We start from the raw sequence: 21343 nt of genomic DNA, 5'->3' as shown, positions 1-21343 counted from the left end.
CACTGTTTACTCATTGTCATTTTACTGTCCACCAGGACCCCTAGATCTTTCTCTTCAGTAGTTGCCTCTAGCAGGTCCACCCCTAACCTGTACTGGTACCTGACATTCTTCTTCCCCAGGTGCAGGACCCTACACTTTTCCCTGTTGAACCTCATGAGGTTCTTCCTTGCCCAGCCCTCCAGCCTGTCCAAGTCTCGCTGGATGGCAGCCTAGCCTTCTGGGGTGTCAGCCACCCCTCCCAGTCATTACACTTGGAGTCTGGGTCAGATCTTGTCGAGGCCATCTTTAAGCTGCACTTGTCCCACTGTTTTTTGGGACTTTAAAACCTTTTTTTAAGTTAGTGTCACTTGAAACCGATGGCATGATTCTGATTCTGCCGTGCGCTGGTGTCAATCAAGGATGAGCTGTGTTGAATTAAGGGAAGGTTAGGTGTGTCATAGCAGCGTGAAAAGGGAATCTCATCCAGCCTATTATACCCCTGTAGTCTGAAAGTGGCTTGCAGTGGTGTTTCCATCTGATCACAAGTGTGTGGGTGGCTGTACAGAGTCAGAGCAAAGATTCAGCTGGCTCATATACTGGTTTTGAGACTGTCTAGTACCAGGTACATCAGGAAAGGGATTAAGAAACAGGGCAGTTACGGAGAGATCTTTTCCATCATTTGTCTTCCCAGCTACTGGTGGTTGGTCAGACTTTCTGAGCTAGAAATTTTCCTCTTAAGAAAAAGAGTACAGCTGTTTGGGCAGCCGTAATACAGCCAAATGCCCCTTGCTATGTCTGACCTCTGTTCCTCTTGACGGCATTTCCTAGCCTTGTTAATTTTCCAGGACCTTCTCAGCTGTCTGCTGGTGTGGATGCTCTGTCAGGCTTGGGTGCCTTTTGGGGTGTGGAGCACAGGGAGCCCCAGCAGAGGTCTCGGTGCCTGCGGGTGGGTTGAAATAGCAGCTCTTGGGGTTCATAAAGCCCCCATGACTGCTGTACCTTAAAACTGAAGTAAGACCCATTCCAAGAAGGAGTTTCCTAAAGCGGGATGGTATGGGTGTAGCCATCCTTTGCCTTCTCTCGGCTTGCTTTTTCTTCTGCTGCTTGTAGCTCTGCTTTAGGAAAGATTTTGACAGCTAAGTTCTTTGGTCATTAAGTTCTTTGGCCATCCTTCCTTTGGTCATAGGAAAGATTTTGACAGCTAAGTTCTTTGGTCATTAAGTTCTTTGGTCATAGGAAAGATTCTGACAGTTAAGCTCTTTGGTCATTCGGCTTTGGAGAGCATTTGAACAACAGCTCTGGGGTGATCAGTGTTGCAAAACAGAGTGAGGAGGAGAGAGGAACATGTACCTATGTGTGCAGATTTTTGCCACGTGGTTTCAGAAGGGGTGGGTGATTTGTTCGTCAAAGTCCCAGTTTGCTTTAAAGTCAATGGCCTGTTTACAATGGCTTTTATACTTACATGCAACATGAGAAGTCCGACAGGCTGGCCTATAGATATTGGAGAAATCACCTTGATGTGAGAAGCCACTGCAACCTGAGGCTGTGGCAAACTGTACAGGTAAGAAGTTCTTGGAAGATGCTGTGTTTTAAGAGGTATAAAGCACTGCCAGGTTTGAACTTAAGCAATGCCAAAGCCTGTAGGCTGAAGACAACATACGTTTCAGATTCTCAATGGCCTCTGTTGGAGCTGTTCCAGATCGTGGCAGTCATGCTGGATCAGAATCAGGCTATGTTCCTTTGTAATAATCAAATGCCTCTCAAAATACTTCTCTCTGTTAAAAATTATCTGAATATCTGTGGCTACTTTAGGTAGAACTGTTTAGAAAAACAGAAACAAAAATTCAAGATGCAGATACGAAGTCTAGCTATTGCATGTCATCTGAGCCCTGATAACTCTACACTCGGTCTTAGCCTCTCTCAAATAGGCAGTACTTCAGTGAAATAGACTGTTTCTCTGCTTGGTTTACCCACATGGTAATAGTTAAGATCATACAGGGAGTCTTACAAACACTCAGTGAGTCATGACAATCCATGATTAGTTGCCAGTGCCTTTAAGTTCATAGGCTTTTGGGAAAGCCTGCTCCTTCGTATTGATACTACATGTTGTACAATTGTACATGTTTGGAGGGGGAAAACTGTTTACATCTGACCTCCTAGAATGAAGTTAAGATAAAATTATAGCCAAACACAAATACATGGAAATATTTTCATGCAGGGTGTGTAATATGCATTTTCACAGAGGCTCTTCAGAATGTGATTGACTTATGAAGTCTTCCCGCTAAGTTCACTAGCAATTAGTTTTTCACAGGTGAAAGTCAAAGCTGTAAGTAATAAGGATGAATCTAAGGAAATGTTTCAGTATTCCATAATCCGTTAACTTTCTTTCAATTTTACTTAATTGATTTAAACAGCATGGTCAGTCATCAATCCCCTTCCATTCTATATCTGTCATATGAACTGTATTCCAAGGCACTGGATGCAAATTGTGATATGTGGTGTTAAGATGATCAGAGTCAAAAGGATACCAGTTGAATATTTGTAGTGACTTTAAATTATATTTTAATTTACAGTATTTCTTGTGTTTTCTTGTTCATATTGATTGTATTTATTTTTAAACTGGCTGATTTTGCTTTGAGATTCCTTTTTAGAGCTGGTTTTGTCTTCTCCTTCCCTCAGACTCCCCCTCCTCATTCATCATCCCATTTGCAGTGTCTTTAGTGCAACCCATCAAGGGTAGGCATTTTCAAAAAGCTTTTTCTTCTTTTAAGCTTTGGTGCCTAATTAAGGACACGGTTGCTAAGAGATTGTGGAAAGCATCATTAAGAGGGTCTGAATCGCTCTTTTTCTTACCTTCCATGCACAGGTTTCGGATCAGAATTTGTGAGTAAATGGGACAGCAGCATCCCAAAATATTCCTGTGCCGAAATTGTGCCAATGGACAGAATGCAAGGAGACTCTGCGAGTCCTGCACCACCAGGAAACGCAGAGAAGAGCAGGACTGGAGAACAAGACTCAGGACTAAATGTGTTGGGAAAAGCACATGAGTTCTTTCAGATTTGTGATGTGGAAGGCAAGGGCTTCATCACTCGTCAAGACATGCAGGTAACCCAAAACTAACTATGTGAAATGAGAATGAGAAAAGCTCCTAATGCCCTTAATGAATTGAAACTGGTTAACTAGGAGTTAAAAATTGTAACACCCTCCTGATAATTTAAAAAATATATAGAATCATAGAATTGTCTAGGTTGGATGATTTAAAATAATCTCTTTGAAGTCTTACATAAGATTTGTTTCCACAGTCAAAGAAAAAAAAAAGTGGAAAATCAAAGTAAGTGAAGTTTAAAAAATGCCCCAGGAATTTAATTTCATTCTTGTTGAGTTTCATTCTTGTTGAAACTCCAGTAAGTTCATTACTTTGCAATTTGCCACAGCATCATGAATGTATTCAGTCCACCAATTTTATTCTGTTTTTTTTTTTTCAGCAAAATTGTGTGAATGAAGTCTTTTACTTTGGTTTCATCTGCCAAACAATGGTGAACTCTCAGTTGGATCACATATGTTTGTAGGAAGTGTAAAGGAACTGTATTTTAGCATTATTCAGTGTTCACAATCATCTTCCCAAATTGTTCCTAAATCGTTTGAGGGGCAAAAATTGGAGATGCTGAAAATGTTGATATAATAAAATCTTTTGAAAAATGGAATTGGGTACATATTGCAGAAATGGTGATTTGAACCAGTATGTAGCAGAAAACAAGAGTACTCATGCTTGACATGCAAAGCATAATTTCATTGTGTTAATCCATTTCTACTTCAGTACTAATGGATGAAATAGAACTGGGGAGCAGTGTAGCAAAATAAATTCAGTGTAAGCTAATACCAATGGAAACATCTAATATAAAATTTAGAAAACTTCCAAATCCTCAGAAACAAAGATGTATCTGCAAAAATGGATTTGGTACCTGTCAATGTTATGGGTAATGGGTAACATTGGGTTTCCCCAATGTTACACATGGGGGAAACATTGAACTGGGGCCACGCTTACCATTGTTACTAAGATTAAGTCAAAGTCAGTAAATTATCATCAGGGAAATATAATGGAGCAAAATATTGGTACATTTGTCAAAATCTCCTATTTTCATATTTTTTTTCAAGAAAATGCAAATAATTGTGGTGCTTTCTACTGCAAAATTAGTATAATTCAGTCCAGGTTTGCAGCAAGACCCACAAGCATTTGTGCTGGAATAGCAGGTGGGTCTGTGTTTATGACTTGGTCAGGTGAGGGCAGCCAGCTCTCAAGAAGCAATCCTTCAGTGGGTCCCAAAGAACTGGCACTTGGAGTACAGTTTCTGTTTTTCTAAGAGTAATTTGTCTGAAGCACCTCCTCCCTCATCAGTGCCGTGTAGGATGTAATCATTTTACAAGTGAAGCTCATTTTTAAAAGTGTCCCTTTAGAGCTAAGAGATTAAAATCAAAAGCTGTGGGAAGATGGGTGTGTTTAAATGAGAAACTGATAATAAGGCAGGTGAATAACTGATGAATAACTTACTTAGACTGGATGTACATCAAGTTTTCTTAACTTTTTGGAAGAAAGCAGCAATGCATAATTAATCCTGCTCAGAAATCGCTTTGGGGCTATTCCAGATAATTCTGTCCTTTCAAAGTTCTTTTCCCTTCTCAAGGTCACCTTGGAATTTCTTTTACTGTTCTTCCCTTCAACTCATACAGGTTTATAATGCAGCCAGGGAAATTCTGGTTAATGCACTCAGCCAATTCTTACCTTGGTTATATGGCCTGGTATATTGAATAGTGGTTTTGTATTGTTCTTAGTTTGCAGAAGAGACTTTCTTTAGCACTAAATCCCTTCCCCACAGTGGAACAGATTAGCGCTTTTGTTCTGATTAACTTTATCAACCTATTGGCTTGCAATTTTAATATGTCTTATATATATAATAGGAGTTCAGGGAAGAGATTGAAATACTAACTAATAAAGCAGAAGACTTCACCAGTGTATATTTATATTGCATCCCAAGCTGAAGAAAGGTTTTACTCTTCCTCATGCTGTCTCCCAGTAGAAATTGTGCTATTGTAGTTGTTTGTTATTCTAGTTTCCTCCTATTTCTGGCAATCTTGTCTATACTGTTAAACGAATTACAGTAAAACCATTAGGACCTGACTCAAAGAAGATGTTTTGTTTAGTTTTTTTCTTTTATGCCATCTTTAGATTCCGAGGAAAAAAATAATGATCTTGTGGAGCTGGATTAATGAAATTTGGTTGTCTTTTGGTGTGAGCATGCTGGATTTCTTAAGTAGATAGTCAGGAACTATATTTTACTCATTACAGGAGCATCAGGTTTGCTCCATGGATCATGCAGCTTTCTTACATTTATTTATTTACTTACATGTTTTAAAGCAGCTTTAATTAGGACAGTATGCCCTCTATAATGTTCTTGTTTAGAGAGTCTCTTGCTTGACCTCATGACATGGAAGGAACTAGGCGTACAGTTCTTCTAGCAAGTTTGTCCAGCCTCATGATAATGAAGGCATTTCACCAAGATAATCAAGCCATTTCACCAGGATGCTGAGACTCCACCTCAAGTTCTACTTCTTCCCTGTGTGATTGGAGTCTGTGTTACAAGGAGATTGTTCTCACTGATTTGCTGTAAAGGATTCATAAAGGCAAATAATGAAGTCATAAAAGCAAATCTCCCTCAGCTGATGTTTGTTTATTCTGTGATGAATTTGAGTTTGCACTCTGGGAAACAAAAGGACCTATCCTTCTGTATTATGGATGTTCTGTAGAATCTAGTCTTCCTCTCATCCTGTAGTACTGGGTAAAGTTGCTGCATGTTTTGTCATTCCAGAGGCTGCATCCTGAGTTACCACTTAGCCTGGAAGAGCTTGAAAAAGTTTTTGTTACATTGGATGCTGATGGCAATGGCTCGCTTACCCTAAAGGAGTTCACCACAGGATTCAGTGAGTTTGGAAAGCATGTCTCCTCTATAGAGCTTTATTCATATTCTGTACCCTCCACACCAATAAAGAAGTGTTTTGTCTTAATATTACACTTAATGACACATGCAGGGAGCCAGACTGTTTCCTAGATATAGCAGATATATGTAGCAGGTGAAGAAGTGGTCAAATTAAATTGTCTATAGACAAAGGGCTCCAAGGTCTTTGTCTCCTGTGTAAACTGTCAAGTCATGGCACAACATGAGACATATGATGTAACCATCTGAATTACACCTGTTTTAAGCCATGGGCTAGATCTATGAACAAGTTTTGGAAAATTTCGCTTGAGGGAAAAGAAAATTTTGTGGTTTATTTCGTCACAAGACCTTAGAGATAATTAAGATTATCTGTAAGATTAATGTAAGACAATGTTGAAAATGTGTTAATACCAGCTGGGGGAATGCTTTCTACATCTTAAGTGTTGTTACTTCATTTCAAAACGAAGCAGGATGAAGCAATTATTATTACTACATGACTGGGACTGATATGTTTTTTGTAGCTCACTGCTTTGCGAGGGCACCCTTACTGTCATGTTCTCTGTGTTTGTGAAAGAGTTGTTTTCTCCCCAACTGTGAGGTTCCAGATAAGAGGACAATGTTGGTTAGTTAGACTGTGTTTGGTTGTTTATACAGAATCAATTTTGTACTTAAATTTTAGCTCTGCTGCCTATAAGCATCAGCTTTAAGCATTTTCTCTAGAAAACTGAATCTATGTGTGAATTGTAACATTAAATCTACATTTAAATACTATGTATAGGCCCAGAAAGTAGGACCTTCATTTTTGTTTGCAAATCTTCAGCCATTTGAAATTTTAATTTTCTCATGTCCCACCTCTCCCATTTTAGAGCTAGATCAAGTATCTTAATAGAGTATGCTTTAATCAGCAAACTGCCATTATTTAAAAATCATATAATCATAGAATGATTTAGGTTGGAAGGGACCTTAAAGACATCTAATTCCAACCTCCTCTTGCCATAGGCAGGGCCACCATTCACTAGACCATATTATTAAATCAAAAAAATATAACACTGCTTTACTTTTAATATGTAAATTGTACATATTTCTTAGTTAAATGAAGATTATTTTCATAAGTAGTCCCTCCAAAACCAAAATTTTTTGTTAAGGGGGGCTGTAAGTGGCTGCCAGCTCCAGCAGCTGCAGAGCCTGGGGATTCCTTCTGCCTGGCTGTTGGACCCCTGTCCAGAGACCCAGCTGGATGTGGCTGCTGCTTTCCTGTTTGCAGGTTCAACTGATAATGAAGTGAAGTGTGGATCCCAGAGCCACCCACACGTGCACACGCACAGACACGCTAAGGGCACGGACACAGACTGCCACAGACAAGGCACTGCCTTCAACAGTATCTTTGTATAGAATTCACATAAAACCTAAGGATGGACATGTAAAGCATGCTACATTTTAAGCTGCTACACGGGTATTTTCTAGGGATCCAAGACAGGTAGTCATACATTTCTCTAGGTGATGATGTTGGCATTCCTAGTAGAAGCAGAAGCTGTACTAGGTAAAGGCTGCTTTAGAAAACTAGAAGACTGAGAAAGCAGAGTAGTGTCTGGATACAACTTGTACTGCACCAATTAGTATAGGAGAATCTCATTTATATTTCTAAATGGTGGCAAATCTGAAATTTGCTCCCTCAGCACTCTTTGGTGCATCCCATCAAGGCCCATAGACTCATATATGCTTAGTTAAGTACTTAAGTATTCCCTGACCTGATTGATTCTCTTCCACCAAGTGTACATCTTCCTTGCTCCAACCTTTCTGATCTTGGGGACCTGAGTTTCCTGAAGGCCGGTCTTGCTAGTGAGACTGAGGCAAAGAAGGCATTCGGTACCTTCCCATTTTCCATGTTCTATTTAACCAAGTCCTTCCTTTTGGTCTCCTATATAATTATAGAAGCCCTTTTTATTTTTTTATTATTATTTTATTTAATATCCCTGTCCAGATGCAATTCCATTTAGTCTTTAGCTTACCTAACCTCATCCCTGCAAGCCGGTCTTGCTAGTGAGACTGAGGCAAAGAAGGTATTTGGTACCTTCCCATTTTCCATGTTCTGTTTAACCAAGTCCTTCCTTTTGATCTCCTATATAATTATAGAAGCCCAGATGCAACTCCATTTAGTCTTTAGCTTACCTAACCTCATCCCTGCAAGCCTAGACAATGTTTCTGTATTCCTCCCACGTTACTCATCTTTGCTTCCACCCTCTGTGTGCTTACTTTTTGTGTTTGAATTTGCCTCTGTGTGCTTACTTTTTGTGTTTGAATTGGCCAGGAACATCTTGTTTATCCATGCAGGCATATGGGACTTTTGCCTGGCTTGTGCTTTGTGATGGAGCTCTCTTGAGAGGAGGTGATCCTTGAATATTAACCAGCTTTCTTGGGCCCTTCTTCCCTCTAGGGCCTTATCCCAAGGAGCTCTTCCAAGCAGATATTTGAAGAAGCCAGAGTCTGCTCCCCTGGAATCTACAGTTATGAGCTTGCTTTTCACCCTTCTCCTTGCCCTCCATTCCAGAACTCCACCATCTCATGGTCACTGCAGGCTTTCTTTTGACTTTCACATCTCTAATGAGACCCTCCTTGTTGGTGGGTATGAGCAGTACCTCTCCATATTGGCTTTTCTATCAGTTGGAGGAGGAATTTTTTATCAGTACACTCCAGGAATCTCCTGGTTTGCTTATGCCCTACTGCATTGTGTCTGCAACCGATATCGGGGTGGTTGAAGCTCCCCATGAGGACCGAGGCCTGTGGACGTGAGGCTGTTCCTATCTGTCTGTAGAAGGCCTCATTCACTTATTCTTCCTGGTTGGATAGCCCTCCTGGTTTGCTTATGCCCTACTGCATTGTCTCTGCAACAGATATCGGGGTAGTTGAAGCTCCCCATGAGGACCAAGGCCTGTGAACGTGAGGCTGTTCTTATCTGGCTGTAGAAGGCCTCATCCACTTGTTCTTCCTGGTTGGATAGCTTATAGCAGACACCCACTATATCCCTTTGCTTGTCTTCTCTTTAATCCTAATGTGTGAGCTCTACATCAGCTCCTCTTCTGTCCCCACACAGAGCTCCATGCATTCCAGCTTCTCCCTCACAAAAATGGCAACTCCCCCTCCTTGTCTTCCCTTCCTGTCCTTCCTTCAGAGCTTGTATCCCTCCATTCCAACACTCCAGTCATGGGAGGCATCCCACCACATCTCCATGATCCAGTCTTTCTGTTATTAATAGAAACATCCCAAACAGTTGGAAGAAACTGTTGTAAGGGTCAAGTTTGGAGGAGTTTAAATGCGTGTGAGTCAAATGGAGGGAAATAAGTGTTTATAAAATGTAGCTTTCTATATGCAGTTTGTACATGAATTTAAGGTATGCCTTTGGTCATGCACTAAAAAGAATGTTAAAATAGGAGGTACATTTTATCAGTAGCAATGCTTGGTTATTTTAGATTCCTAACTTCTATTGAAGCATATCAAGAAATAAGGCCACAACTTTTATAAAGAGATTGTTGCTACAATTTATGTGTTTTGTTTATAGAGGTCTGATTTTTTTCAGTAGGTGTGAATTTTGAGGTGAGTTATTTACTGAGGGTTAGACTAAACTGGGCTTAAAGTCAGGCATAGAACTTGGAGATCATCTTGCCATGCTTCATCCTTTTGTTGTTTCATTGTAGTCCTTTTTCTTGTAAACAAGTGTAGGTGTTTCCCTCACCAATTATATTTAATGTAAAAATAGATCTTTAGTATGTTGCTCTTTAGTGACATTGCTTCTTATAGTAAGTTCTGAAAATGCTAACATGTGTGATCTCTAATTCTTAGGCCAGTTTCTTTTGGGGCAGATTGCTTTGAATAATGAGATGATGCAGCAATCAGAAGGGGAAACAGCCTGCCCGCTTAAACGCAAAGAGACCGTGAGTGATGATGAGGATGAAGAATTCCAGTTCTCAAATCTGATGAACCGGCTTGGAGCTGAAAAAGTTTTGGATGAGTGAGTCTTCACAGCAATGATAATAGATTGTATAATCGTTTATGATTCAGCTCTGGGTTTGATTTTAATATAATCCAAGATGAATGATGAGAACCAAGGCTGATCAGTAAAACAGTGATTCTTTAAAAATTCATTTTCTTCATTGTCAGAGTTGATAAAATGTCATTCAACAAAAATTTCCAAGAGCAGAGCCATTGTACTCCAAGCATATGAAATGTGTGTTTGCCCCCTATGAAAGCTATACTGTTAACACACTGACATACCATGGGTTTGAACAGAGATAATTACTAGCATGTAATCCACAGATGCCACTGATTTTTAGACAAACAATGCATGATTTTTTTGGCAAGGCTGTGTTTAAAGTGCACCGGTTAGCTGTAAGTGAGATGTTTTCTCCCCTTTTTCTGCTTTTTTTTCCCCTCCATGCATAATTGCATGTTGTGATTACTCTGATAACTCTACCTCTTCCAGGACCAGGATGGCTTACTCTGAAACACAAAACCTGCTCTAACAGCTTCTTTGTGTTGCCTGACATTCATTGGTCAATCACAATGAATGTTCTGGATCAAAAAAGCATGAGGCAAAAATGGGAGAGACTCTGGACAGAGTAGGAATGTTTAAGAAATAGATTGGTGATCCTTACCATGAAATAGAAGTCCTCAGCAGTGCTTCTCTTCCCCTGACTGCCTGTTACAGGAAAGAGTTGATTGTCAGTTGGTAGATCATCCTGAAAGGCTTTCATTAGAAAGAGATTTTTATCATGCACCTTTTCTAGCCTTATCCTCATTTTGTCCTATAAATGTAGCACTCTTTGCTGGTTAGGTTCAGGCTTGCAATGCACATGGAAGAGAATGAGTCAGGAAGAAACAAACAAAATAAGTTGTTCGGGAGAATTTTGGCAAAATATTAAAAAACCCATTATCATTCGCAGCAGAACATCTTTTTTTCCAGTATCTGCTGAACAGATTTGGAAACAAAACATTCTCTTGGTAAATCTTTAAATCAAAATTTTCAAGATGTCATGGCCTGATTTTTGTAGCAGTCCCACCATGGAATGAAAATGGGTTGAAAATTAAAGAAGACAGTACAAATGCTATTTGTTAACTCTAAGTCTAAGTAACTTAGGAGACTGGGTCTCATTTATTTCTCATGAGGAACTGTTTTTGATTAGCTTTCCTACTGCCCTCTGCCCACTAGATCGTGGCAACTTATTACCAGTCTGTCTCCTTTCGTATCCATTCCTGTTTAGATGAGGTGTCTGGAAAACCACTCACTAAACAATCAGTTCCTGTGATTCTCTGCAGCCGTGCATGGCCAAACTTTATGATGCTTTTTTTTTTATTCAATCTGTGATTCTGTGCAGCTGTGCATGGCCAAACTTTATGATGCTTTTTTTTTTTTTAATTCGATTTCCCTCATTTCCCACCCACCTGATTGTTTTCAAATCTGGCGCTGCTTAAGTAGCCCTTGTTTTTAATAAGCCATGTGTTCTGACTAGTGGTGCCCTGAAGCCTGTATCCACTGGGAAGCTGCGAACATTTACTGCAGCCTGAGAAATGTTCTCTCTTAATGAATCCTTCATGACCTCCTCTTTCAGTGAGAGTGGTGTGAAGGAACTTTGGTTGCAGCTGAGAAAAGACGAACCTCATTTACTTTCCAATTTTGAAGAGTTCCTGGTCAGAATTTTTTCTCAGCTCCAAGAAGCAGATAATGAAAAGAACGAGTTGGAATGCGCTCTAAAAAAGTAAGTATTCCTCTTTTTTGGACTGTTTATGTAAATTTACAACTATCTTACCTGCTATTTGAACCTTTAAAGTAAGCAAAGTATTTCAGTGGAGGACTGAGTAGCACAATCACTAGAGTTCCCATAACGTGAAATTTTTGTTAGTCATGAAGATTACCAGTAAAATTATTTATACTGCAGAACTGACTGAAATTCCCTTTTCTCTTCCAGTTAACAGATTTTGCTGACTGAGGATCTTTTGCAGATGTCTATTACTGCATTGCAGTTTTAAGACAATATTAAGCAATTCGCTTCTAGTTAATCTGTTCGATTGCAGAGGACAGTCAGATTTACCAGTAAATCTGGTATATTGTCCATGTGCTTTGTAAACATTGTATGCAGAAAAGCTATAAATCTGGATAAATTGGCCAAAGAAAGAGAAGTTTAAGATAATTAAAGTAGCACAAAGCACTGATACCAGTGAAAATGTAAGTTAACAAATATGTATATAAAACAAACATATGAAATATAAGTAGCAATATATATTTGGTTTATATAAAAACATACATAATGTGTATATATAAAAAAATCTATAAAACACATATATACAAACAAATATATAAGAATTAAAAATTAATAAGTCATCCTTTAGTGTGTTGTTATATAGAGGGAAAAAAATTGTGATACTAAATCTAAATAGAATGCAAAATGATGCTTATAATTGAATCTCCCTTGTATTTTTATTGCAAAGTGTCACTTCTGAATTTCAGATTCTTACAGATTGATTAATAAAGGCAAATACGCTGCGGAACATTTACTTCATTTTTTCAGCACTCTCCTGGCTATTCTGAGAATGTGATGAGGCTTCTTAAGAAAGAAGAAACCTAAAAATAGATGAAAATGTTGCTATCTTAATGACCATCTAAGTCTACAAGTGTGGTTTTAGCCTTCAGACGGCTAGTCATTTGGAAACAGCACAGAGATAGTTGTGCTGTCTGCTTTAGACTAGAGATTGTTAACATCCGTGTGTGGTGAGGGGTTTGTTTTGTGCTTTTGTTTGTGGTTGTTTTTTTTTTTTTTGTTAGACTCTTGTCAGTGATTTTTGGGAACTAAATGAATAAATAAATTTGTCTGTTTAATAGCTGTGATCAGCACGGAGGTGGAATCATCATCCCTGGAGGTATTTAAAAGACAGGTAGACATAGTGCTTAGAGATATGGTTTATTGATGGGTTTTGTCAGAGTTTGATGGTTGAACTAGATGATCTGAAAGGTCCTTTCCAACCTTGACAATTCTATGATTCTCTTTGCTGGCTAGATCAGTGTGAAGTATGCTAATGAATAACACACACAGAATAGACATTGAGTTCAGACAGAAATAGAATGTAATAATTTAGCATAGTGAGCAATAATCACAGACAGGGCTTGTCCAGACAAATGTACTAACCATCAGATCGCTTACACTTGACTAAGCCAATTATCCCCCACTTCATATCCATCTTGGTCCCTTTCTCTATCATTGTCTCCTCACAAATAAAAAACTTGTCCCTAAATATATTTTTTTTTGACATTGGTCCCAGTTTTTCTACATCCGTATGCAAATTTCATATTTCTGATATTGGTACCAAAGTAATCTTGCCGTTATATGGTGTTACTGATGTGGTTGTCTAAATGCTGCTTTTCATGGCGAGATTCTTCTCCCTAAAAGGTGCCAAATGCTCTCCTTCAGATAGCTGTGAGGTTGGCTGTTCACTGCATTACTTCTAGAGCACCCGTGACAGCCATCCATCAGGGTGCTATCTGTCAGTGGTGTCAGTTTCTGTTACTTGTTATGTCCAGTAGTTTCTCCTACTCTGTTCAGTGAGTTAATCCTCAGGCTAAGGTCTAGTCATCTCAACACTTTAACACTTAATCTGTACCAGTCTTAACACGTCGTCTCTTACTAACCTGTTCTCATAGAGCTTAGTAAGAGGAAACTGTAGGAGAAGAAACTTAAAACCTACCACTGTAATCCCCTAGTCAAAGAGTTTCAACAAAGATTCCTAACAAGATGTCAAATGTATTCTGTTACACCCAGAGAAGAGGTATCGGTGCCCCAGACATACTCTGTGCCAATATAACCATAGGCACGTTTCTCCTTTTAGGTGATCTGCAATTCGGGTTCAGTAGAACAGCCAAAATACTGCTGATGAATTTTTACATAGAATTGAATACTCTTTAAGGGAAACAAAGCAAACAGCCACATTTTTATCCCAGGATTGGTGATATTCTCCTCACTGGTGTTTATCATCATAAAGAAATTGATGTTGCGCTGTTGCCTGTATCTGTAGATTTTAAGGCAAAATGAAAATGAGGTTTAAACCTTTTCCTTTTAAAAATACTCATTTTCTTCTTTGTTAAGGCAAAATGAAAATGAGGTTTAAACCTTATCTTTTTAAAAATACTCATTTTCTTCTTTTGATTTAAACAAAAGTAAGAGACTTTTACTACAGTAAATACTGTAAATATATCAGGTCTGGTGTTGGAATCAACAGCTAAGCTGTGCACTGAAAGTGTGGATGAGTAGCTCCATACATTCATCCATTTTGCTTTTGGTATCTACACAGTGGGTCAGTGGATACATACTATTTTTTTTTTTTTTTGCCACAGGTAAGTTAGTTCTTGATTTTTCTGATGTTTGAATTTAATTTTAAGTGCTAATTTAAAATGAGATGGCCTCTTAAATTTAGCAGTGGTGGTTTTTAAATAATGGGGTGATGTATTGAGTGGCCACAAAAGCAGTAGATGAACTTCATTGTAGATAAATGTAAGGAAGGTAGAATAATTTACGTCATGCCTACGTGATGCTGAGCTTTGAATGGGCAGTTACAACTCTGAAGAAAGTCCTTGGGGTCATTGGAGAGAGAGCTTCGCTGTTGCCTGTATCTGTAGATTTTAAGGCAAAATGAAAATGAGGTTTAAACCTTATCTTTTTAAAAATACTCATTTTCTTCTTTTGATTTAAACAAAAGTAAGAGACTTTTACTACAGTAAATACTGTAAATATATCAGGTCTGGTGTTTGAATCAGCAACAGCTAAGCTGTGCACTGAGAGTGTGGATGAGTAGCTCCATACATTCATCCATTTTGCTTTTGGTATCTACACAGTGGATCAGTGGATACATACTATTTTTTTTTTGCCACAGGTAAGTTAGTTCTTGATTTTCTGATGTTTGTATTTAATTTTAAGTGCTAATTTGAAATGAGAGAGCTTCTTAAATTTAGCAGTGGTGGTTTTTAAATAATGGGGTGATGTATTGAGTGGCCACAAAAGCAGTAGATGAACTTCATTGTAGCTAAATGTAAGGAAGATAAAATAATTTACGTCATGCTTACATGATCCTGAGCTTCGAATGGGCAGTTACAACTCTGGAGAAAGCCCTTGGGGTCATTGCAGAGAGCTTAATGAAATCATCAGTTCAGGGTGCAATGGTAACCAAAAAAACCCCAGTGAAATGCTATTCATGATCAGGAAGGATACTGAGAACATAACGAAGCATGCTTTTTGCCACTACATAGAATCTTGGTGCACCCAGTGAAGTTCTGGTCTGTGCAACACAAGAAGAGTGCAGTGGAATCACAGAATTGTCATGGTTGTAAAGGACCTCTGAGATCACAGAATCCAAAAATACACAAAAAAAAACCCCTACAATCTGGGCCACTAGAGCATGCCCTGAAGTGCCATATCTACATGTTTCTTAAGTACCTGCAAGGATGGTGACTCCACCACCTCCCTGGGCAGGCTGTTCCAGTGCCTGACCACCCTCTCAGTAAAGTAGTTCTTCCTCCTATCTAATCTAAACCTCCTCTGCAACTTCAGACCATTTCCTCTGCTCCTGTCATTATTCCCTTGGGAGAAGAGGCCAACACCCACCTCTCTACACCCTCCTTTCAGGTAGTTGTAGAGGGCAATGAGGTCTCCCCTCAGCCTCCTCTTCTCCAAACTAAACATGCCCAGTTCCCTCAGCCTCTCCTCGTATGACTTGTTCTCCAGACCCCTCACCAGCTTGGTGGCTCTCCTCTGGACATGCTCCAGTGCTTCAATGTCCTTCTTGTAGTGAGGGGCCCAGAACTGGACACAGCACTCGAGGTGAGGCCTCACCAGTGCCCAGTACAGAGGCACCATCACTGCCCTACTCCTGCTGGACACGCTATTTGTGATATAAGCCAGGATGCTGTTGGCCTTCTTGGCCACCTGGGCACACTGCTGGCTCACATTAAGCCGGCTGTCCACCAGCACGTCCAGGTCCTTTTCTACTGGGCAGCTTTCCAGCCACTCTTCCCCAAGCCTGTAGCGCTGCCTGGGGTTGTTGTGACCAAAATGCAGGACCCGGCACTTGGCCTTATTAAACCTCATCCCATTGGCCTTGGCCCATTGATCCAACCTGTCCAGATCCCTCTGTGGAGCCTTCTGACCCTCAAGCAGATCAACACTCCCACCTAGTTTGGTGTCATCTGTGAACTGACTGAGGATGCGCTTGATCCCCTCGTCCAGATCATCAGTGAAGATATTAAACAAGACTGGCCCCAAAACTGAGTCCTGAGGGACACCACTGGTGACTGGCTGCCAACAAGATTTCATCCCATTAATAACGACTCTCTAGGCATGTGGAATCACAGAAACGTCATGGTTGTAAAGGACCTCTGAGATCACAGAATCCAAACATACACACACAAAAAAACCCTCTACAATCTGGGCTACTAGAGCAAGCCCTGAAGTGCCATGTCTACACGTTTCTTAAATACCTCTAGGGATGGGGACTCCATTGGGCAGGCTGTTCCAGTGCCTGACGTGCCAACAAGATTTCATCCCATTAATAACGACTCTCTAGGCATAGCCATCCAGCCAGTTTTTTACCCAGTGAACAGTACTCTTGTCTATGCCATGATTCACCAGCTTCTCCAGGATAATGCAGTGGGAGATGATATCAAAGGCCTTACCAAAGTCCAGGTAAACAACGTCCGCAGCCTTCCCTGCATTGAGAAGGTGGGTCACATGGTTATAGAAAGAGATCAAGTTGGTTAAGCAGGACCTCCCTTTCATAAGCACATGCTGACTGGCCCCGATTCCTTGGCTGCCCTGCACTTGGCATGGGAGCTCACTCAAGATGATCCTCTCCATGATCTTTCCTAGTACCGAGGTCAGGCTGACAGGCCTGTAGTTCCCTAGATCCTCCTTCTGGCCCTTCTTGTAGATGGACATCACGTTAGGCAACCTGCAGTCATCTGGTACCTCTCCTGTTGACCAGGATTGTTGATGGATAATGGAGAGAGGCTTGGTGAGCTCTCCCACCAGCTCACTGAGTACTCTTGGGTGAGTCCCATCTGGCCCATAGACTTACGCGTAGCAGATCATGCAAAGCATGCGTAAGGTGTGTAAGCAGATCCTTAACTACTTCCTCCTGGATTATGGGGCATTGTTCTGCTCTGCATCCTTATCTTCCAGCTCAGGAGGCTGAACACCTTGGGGGTAGCTGGTAGCTATTTAATAGTATCTCAGCCTGCTCCTTGTCCTTGGTTGCAATGTTCACCCCGGCATCCAGTAAGAGATGAAGATTCTCCCTGGCTGTCTTTTTACTGTTGATGTATTTATGAACACTTTTTTTGTTACCCCTTATGTCAGTGGCCAAGTTGAGCTCCAGCTGGGCTTTTGCCTTCCTAATTTTCTCTCTGTATAACCTAACGAGGACTCTGTACTCCTCCTGAGTTACCTGTCCCTTATTCCAATGGTGGTAAACTCTCCTCCATCTCTGTTTGTTTCCACAGCATTACTGGAAAGAGAAAGATCACATTATCAAATACTGCTGAAATTATACAATTATGCACTGAGTAAAACTGGATGGTATGATCCCAGGGAATAGAGATTTTAATCAAAATGTTTAGCATTTTTCACATAATGATGATATGCTCTTACGGCTTTAATTATTTTCCCCTTACTGCATGTGGGGAGTACTTGCTAGCTAATGGATTGGATTATTTTTTCTGCTGCTTGTTAGTTATGTTATTTATAAGTGTTGTTACACTTGTGATTGTAACAGGATGATATTTTATCTTTCTGTTTAATTTCATCAGAGTTAAGAATGATAAGCTATGAATTAAATACTTGGAGGGTATTCAGCCTGCAGAAATGGCATGTGCTTATGTGCCAGACCAACTAAAATGATTCCTACACCCAGAGGTCCTTCCTGGATGTAGTCTTGGTGATGCTGCCATATCCTTTAATTCCAAACACATAAGAGGAAAGAAATATCTAAACCAGAAGGTTAATAATATGGGACTAAAGTTATTCTCTCTGTCACACAAAAGCACAGAAAATCTCTATGATTTCCATGGAAACCCTGACCGCTGTGCAATGTGTTCTGCCTGTGCAAAGTTACAGGGCTTTTCAGTGCACAATCTAACCCTGATCAAAGTGGCATTATACTGCATGAATACAGTATTTTTAAATAGGAATTTAGCAACTCTGCCACACGTTTTAAAAGAATTGTTAATACTTTATGAGTGTGTCATTTTATTCCATTGATGAGTGCTAATTTCTCATGAAGCATTTTCTTAGTTTTAAGAAAATAAAATTTGAGATCAGAACAATACACTATATAAAGTACTGCCCTTACACTATAAAGGGAGTAAGCCAGCAAAAAGAGCTTCTGGATTTTCTGGCATTCTCTTTTTGAACCATTGAAGTCACATGAAGAGGCCCTTGTCTGGGCTGCTTTTCTTACCTAATCAGAGTTTACAAAAACCTAAGTGGCAGTAGTCATTTTCCTCAAATTGGTGTAGCTTGATACTTGTTTATTGCTACTGTAAATCCTGAGAAAATGCCTTCCCCCTTATTTTTTACCTGGGACTGAAAATGCAAGTTGGCAATGTTAAGCGTTCTGATGTTTGAGAGGCAGAAAGAAGTGTTTGTTTCTGGTGTTTCTCAGTCTTCTTACCTTGGGTAAATTTTTTGAAGTTTCTTTCTGATTTGCTTGGCTTTAACTGAGACGATAATCAGGCCTTTAGTTAAGTGAAAACATGGAATACGTAGAGCATTAGGTACAAAAAAGAATAGTAGATATCCAGATTACAAAATTAACAGCTTTTTTTTCCTACTGTATATTCTTTGGCTTGCTTTTATTGATGTGAATGCCCTAGGAGATTATGTACTTTATTTGTAACATGCATTCTGCAGAGTGCTCAAGGAACAGCTCTGGCAAGAGGAACGTGGAGGAATATACAGTAGTGTCACATAAAGGCCCTATTTACCTCAAATAAAAGTCTTTCTAGAATGTCCTCTGAGTTCAATGCAAAGTGAGTTTTGCTTTTCAGTTTCTGGATTAATGAAAATCAGAATAGAGTAGAATAGAAGAGAATAGAAGCAGAACAAAGCAGCTGATTTGTTCCCTTTCAACAGTTAAATATTTTCTGCCCAACCTAAAGCATCTGATTAATGTAATCCTTCATGTATCAAACTGCAGTGATATTAATTGCAATATTCTGTTGGAAAAATTGAGCTTTGTAAGTCCTTTTTTCCTATAGTCAAATACACTTGTGCACAACATTTATTTCTGTTTCTCAGCTGGGCTTTTCAAATTTGTTTCAGGTGTTAGAGAGGCAGTAAGGCAGCTTTCAAGAAGGACTTCCAAAAAGTCCATTCGAACTAAAGTGTCCTAGATACGATAGAAGTATCCCATTCAGTGCTCTTGAATGATTACCAATGAAGTCCAAGAGTAAAAAAAAAAATGCAGTTGCCATGAAGATACTTCTAACTGGTAAACTTAGGCTCTGGTATTTGTAGTGTTGTCACTAGGAAGCTCTGTTTCTTAAACCTAAGTCATTAGAACCGCATACTGAACAGCTTCTTTATATGGATTATTAGTCTTTGAGAAGTTGAAGCTTTCCTTCCATGAGAAAAAAAAAATAGAAATTTAATCAGTGACCTTTCCTGCACAAAAATTCCTATTTTCTTAACCCTACAACAGTCTCTGGAGTCTTTTGTTAAAGGCAAAAATGTGGGGCTTAACTTATAATGTGAGCCATGACTTGAAGTAATGCTACAAAGACCCACTCAGTATACTTCTATCTCTTCTTAGGAAAATTGCTGCTTATGATGAAGAAATTCAACATCTTTATGAAGAAATGGAACAGCAAATCAAAAAAGAGAAAGAACAGTTTCTTCTGAAAGTGAGTGTCTCTGTTATTGTAGCCATGGATTCTGCTCCCACTTCCAGTGATTTTATCCTCATTCTGAGTGTGAAATGAAAGCCCACAAAATGTCAGGCATGATTTGCCCTTAGTGAAAGTGCCTCTTCATTCCAAGCTGAGAGCAGTTTTTAGTGGTGGATGAGATGAGCCCTTTATATAAAGTTTGTATATCAGCTGAAGGATAAAAAATACTTGCAGCTTTGCCTGACAGCAGTTGTATGTGGAAGAAATGGTTTATATGCTCTTAATAGCCCACAACTGAAGTTGTCTTGAAAATCCTAAAACAACAAGGACTTTTCCATAAGCAATGATTGTTGGATCTCCAAATTAATTGTACATTTGAGGTACAGCCGTTTCTTTCAAATGTTTTCATTAAAGCTTCCCAATGAAGCTTTTTAGCAATGATTGTTGGATCTCCAAATTAATTGTACATTTGAGGTACAGCCATTTCTTTCAAGTGTTTTCATTAAAGCTTCCCGATGAAGCTTTTTCCAGTTAAGCTGTCATTCACACTAATGGTTGTCAGACACTCAAGATGTATTGTTTCTTGGGGTGACTAGTGTGGGATTTGGGCAGATCTGCCTGTTAAATTCTTTCTCTAATGCAAAGTCTCACTAAGACTTTACAGCCTGGAGAGACGCACTGATGCCATATAAAAGGAGAATTATTATGGCTGGAATGAAGAGCAACTCTTGAAGAATACATTTAAAGAAATTGCTAAGATGTGGATAGGTACAAATTGTAGCTATTTACCATACCTAATGCCCTGCTGACTGAAAGTTGTACAAAAAGGGCAGTTAGTCTGTTGTTTTTTCACTGGGATATATATTCTTCCTCATAAGAAGCCAGTTAACACACATTTGAGTACCCTATTACGTGTTCTGCTGAAGGGGAAAAGCATATATAAACCACTACTGTCTAGAGGGAATTTTAATTTTTGTTCAGAGGCATTTTCCTGGGGACCTTAGAGGGTAGAAGGCTGTTGTGGAGCAATAGGACAGATTCTCAGCTGATATGAACTGCTGGACCTGATTTTGCCCAGGGAAGACCTGGGAATTTGTTTCAGCTGAGTGTCTGAAGGAGTAATCCCAAATAGGGCTGGGAGTTCCCAGTGTTTGCAGGGTACTTAAGTAGTGGGCAGATTGATATAATTGCTAAGTGTATGTCAGAGCCTGAAGCCCAGATCCCTTGCTGATACCAGTGGAACATCTGTGACGAATTGTTGGTAGTGATGAATTTTAAAGGTTGCAGGTATTGTTTCTTTTACTTCAACCTGAGTTGCCAGGCTGTGTGTCAGTAACCTGTACCTCCCACGTCAATCCTGATAGCTTGTATGTGAGTTACAGTATGACTCCATAATAATTTAAATTTGTCCAAGTTCTGCATTCTCATCACTTGTACGTGTCAGCGGTTGTCGGGT

The 21343-nt window shown here is 39.6% G+C and overlaps 1 protein-coding gene across 4 annotated transcripts in view; it reads left to right on the top strand.

Annotated features, from left to right (window-relative positions):
- The first annotated feature begins 2849 nt into the window (after positions 1-2849).
- The window catches only part of CRACR2A (calcium release activated channel regulator 2A), a 79517-nt gene continuing 61023 nt past the window's right edge, over positions 2850-21343 (top strand). For all 4 annotated transcript variants that reach the window (XR_001411753.1, XR_001411752.1, XR_001411751.1 and 1 more), the window contains exons 1-5: positions 2850-3084; positions 5844-5955; positions 9807-9975; positions 11573-11719; positions 19812-19902. Coding sequence is in view for 1 of the 4 variants with exons in the window: in XM_014940132.1 (XP_014795618.1) it covers positions 2917-3084; positions 5844-5955; positions 9807-9975; positions 11573-11719; positions 19812-19902 (687 nt within the window). In the remaining 3 variants the exon portion in view is untranslated. The remainder of the gene's footprint in view (positions 3085-5843; positions 5956-9806; positions 9976-11572; positions 11720-19811; positions 19903-21343) is intronic.

This window comes from Calidris pugnax, unplaced genomic scaffold, assembly GCF_001431845.1.
Source record: "Calidris pugnax isolate Ruff unplaced genomic scaffold, ASM143184v1 scaffold36, whole genome shotgun sequence".
NCBI classification, from domain to species: domain Eukaryota; kingdom Metazoa; phylum Chordata; class Aves; order Charadriiformes; family Scolopacidae; genus Calidris; species Calidris pugnax.
Note: the sequence above shows the minus strand (reverse complement) of the source record. Positions and strands in the feature narration are given on the sequence as shown.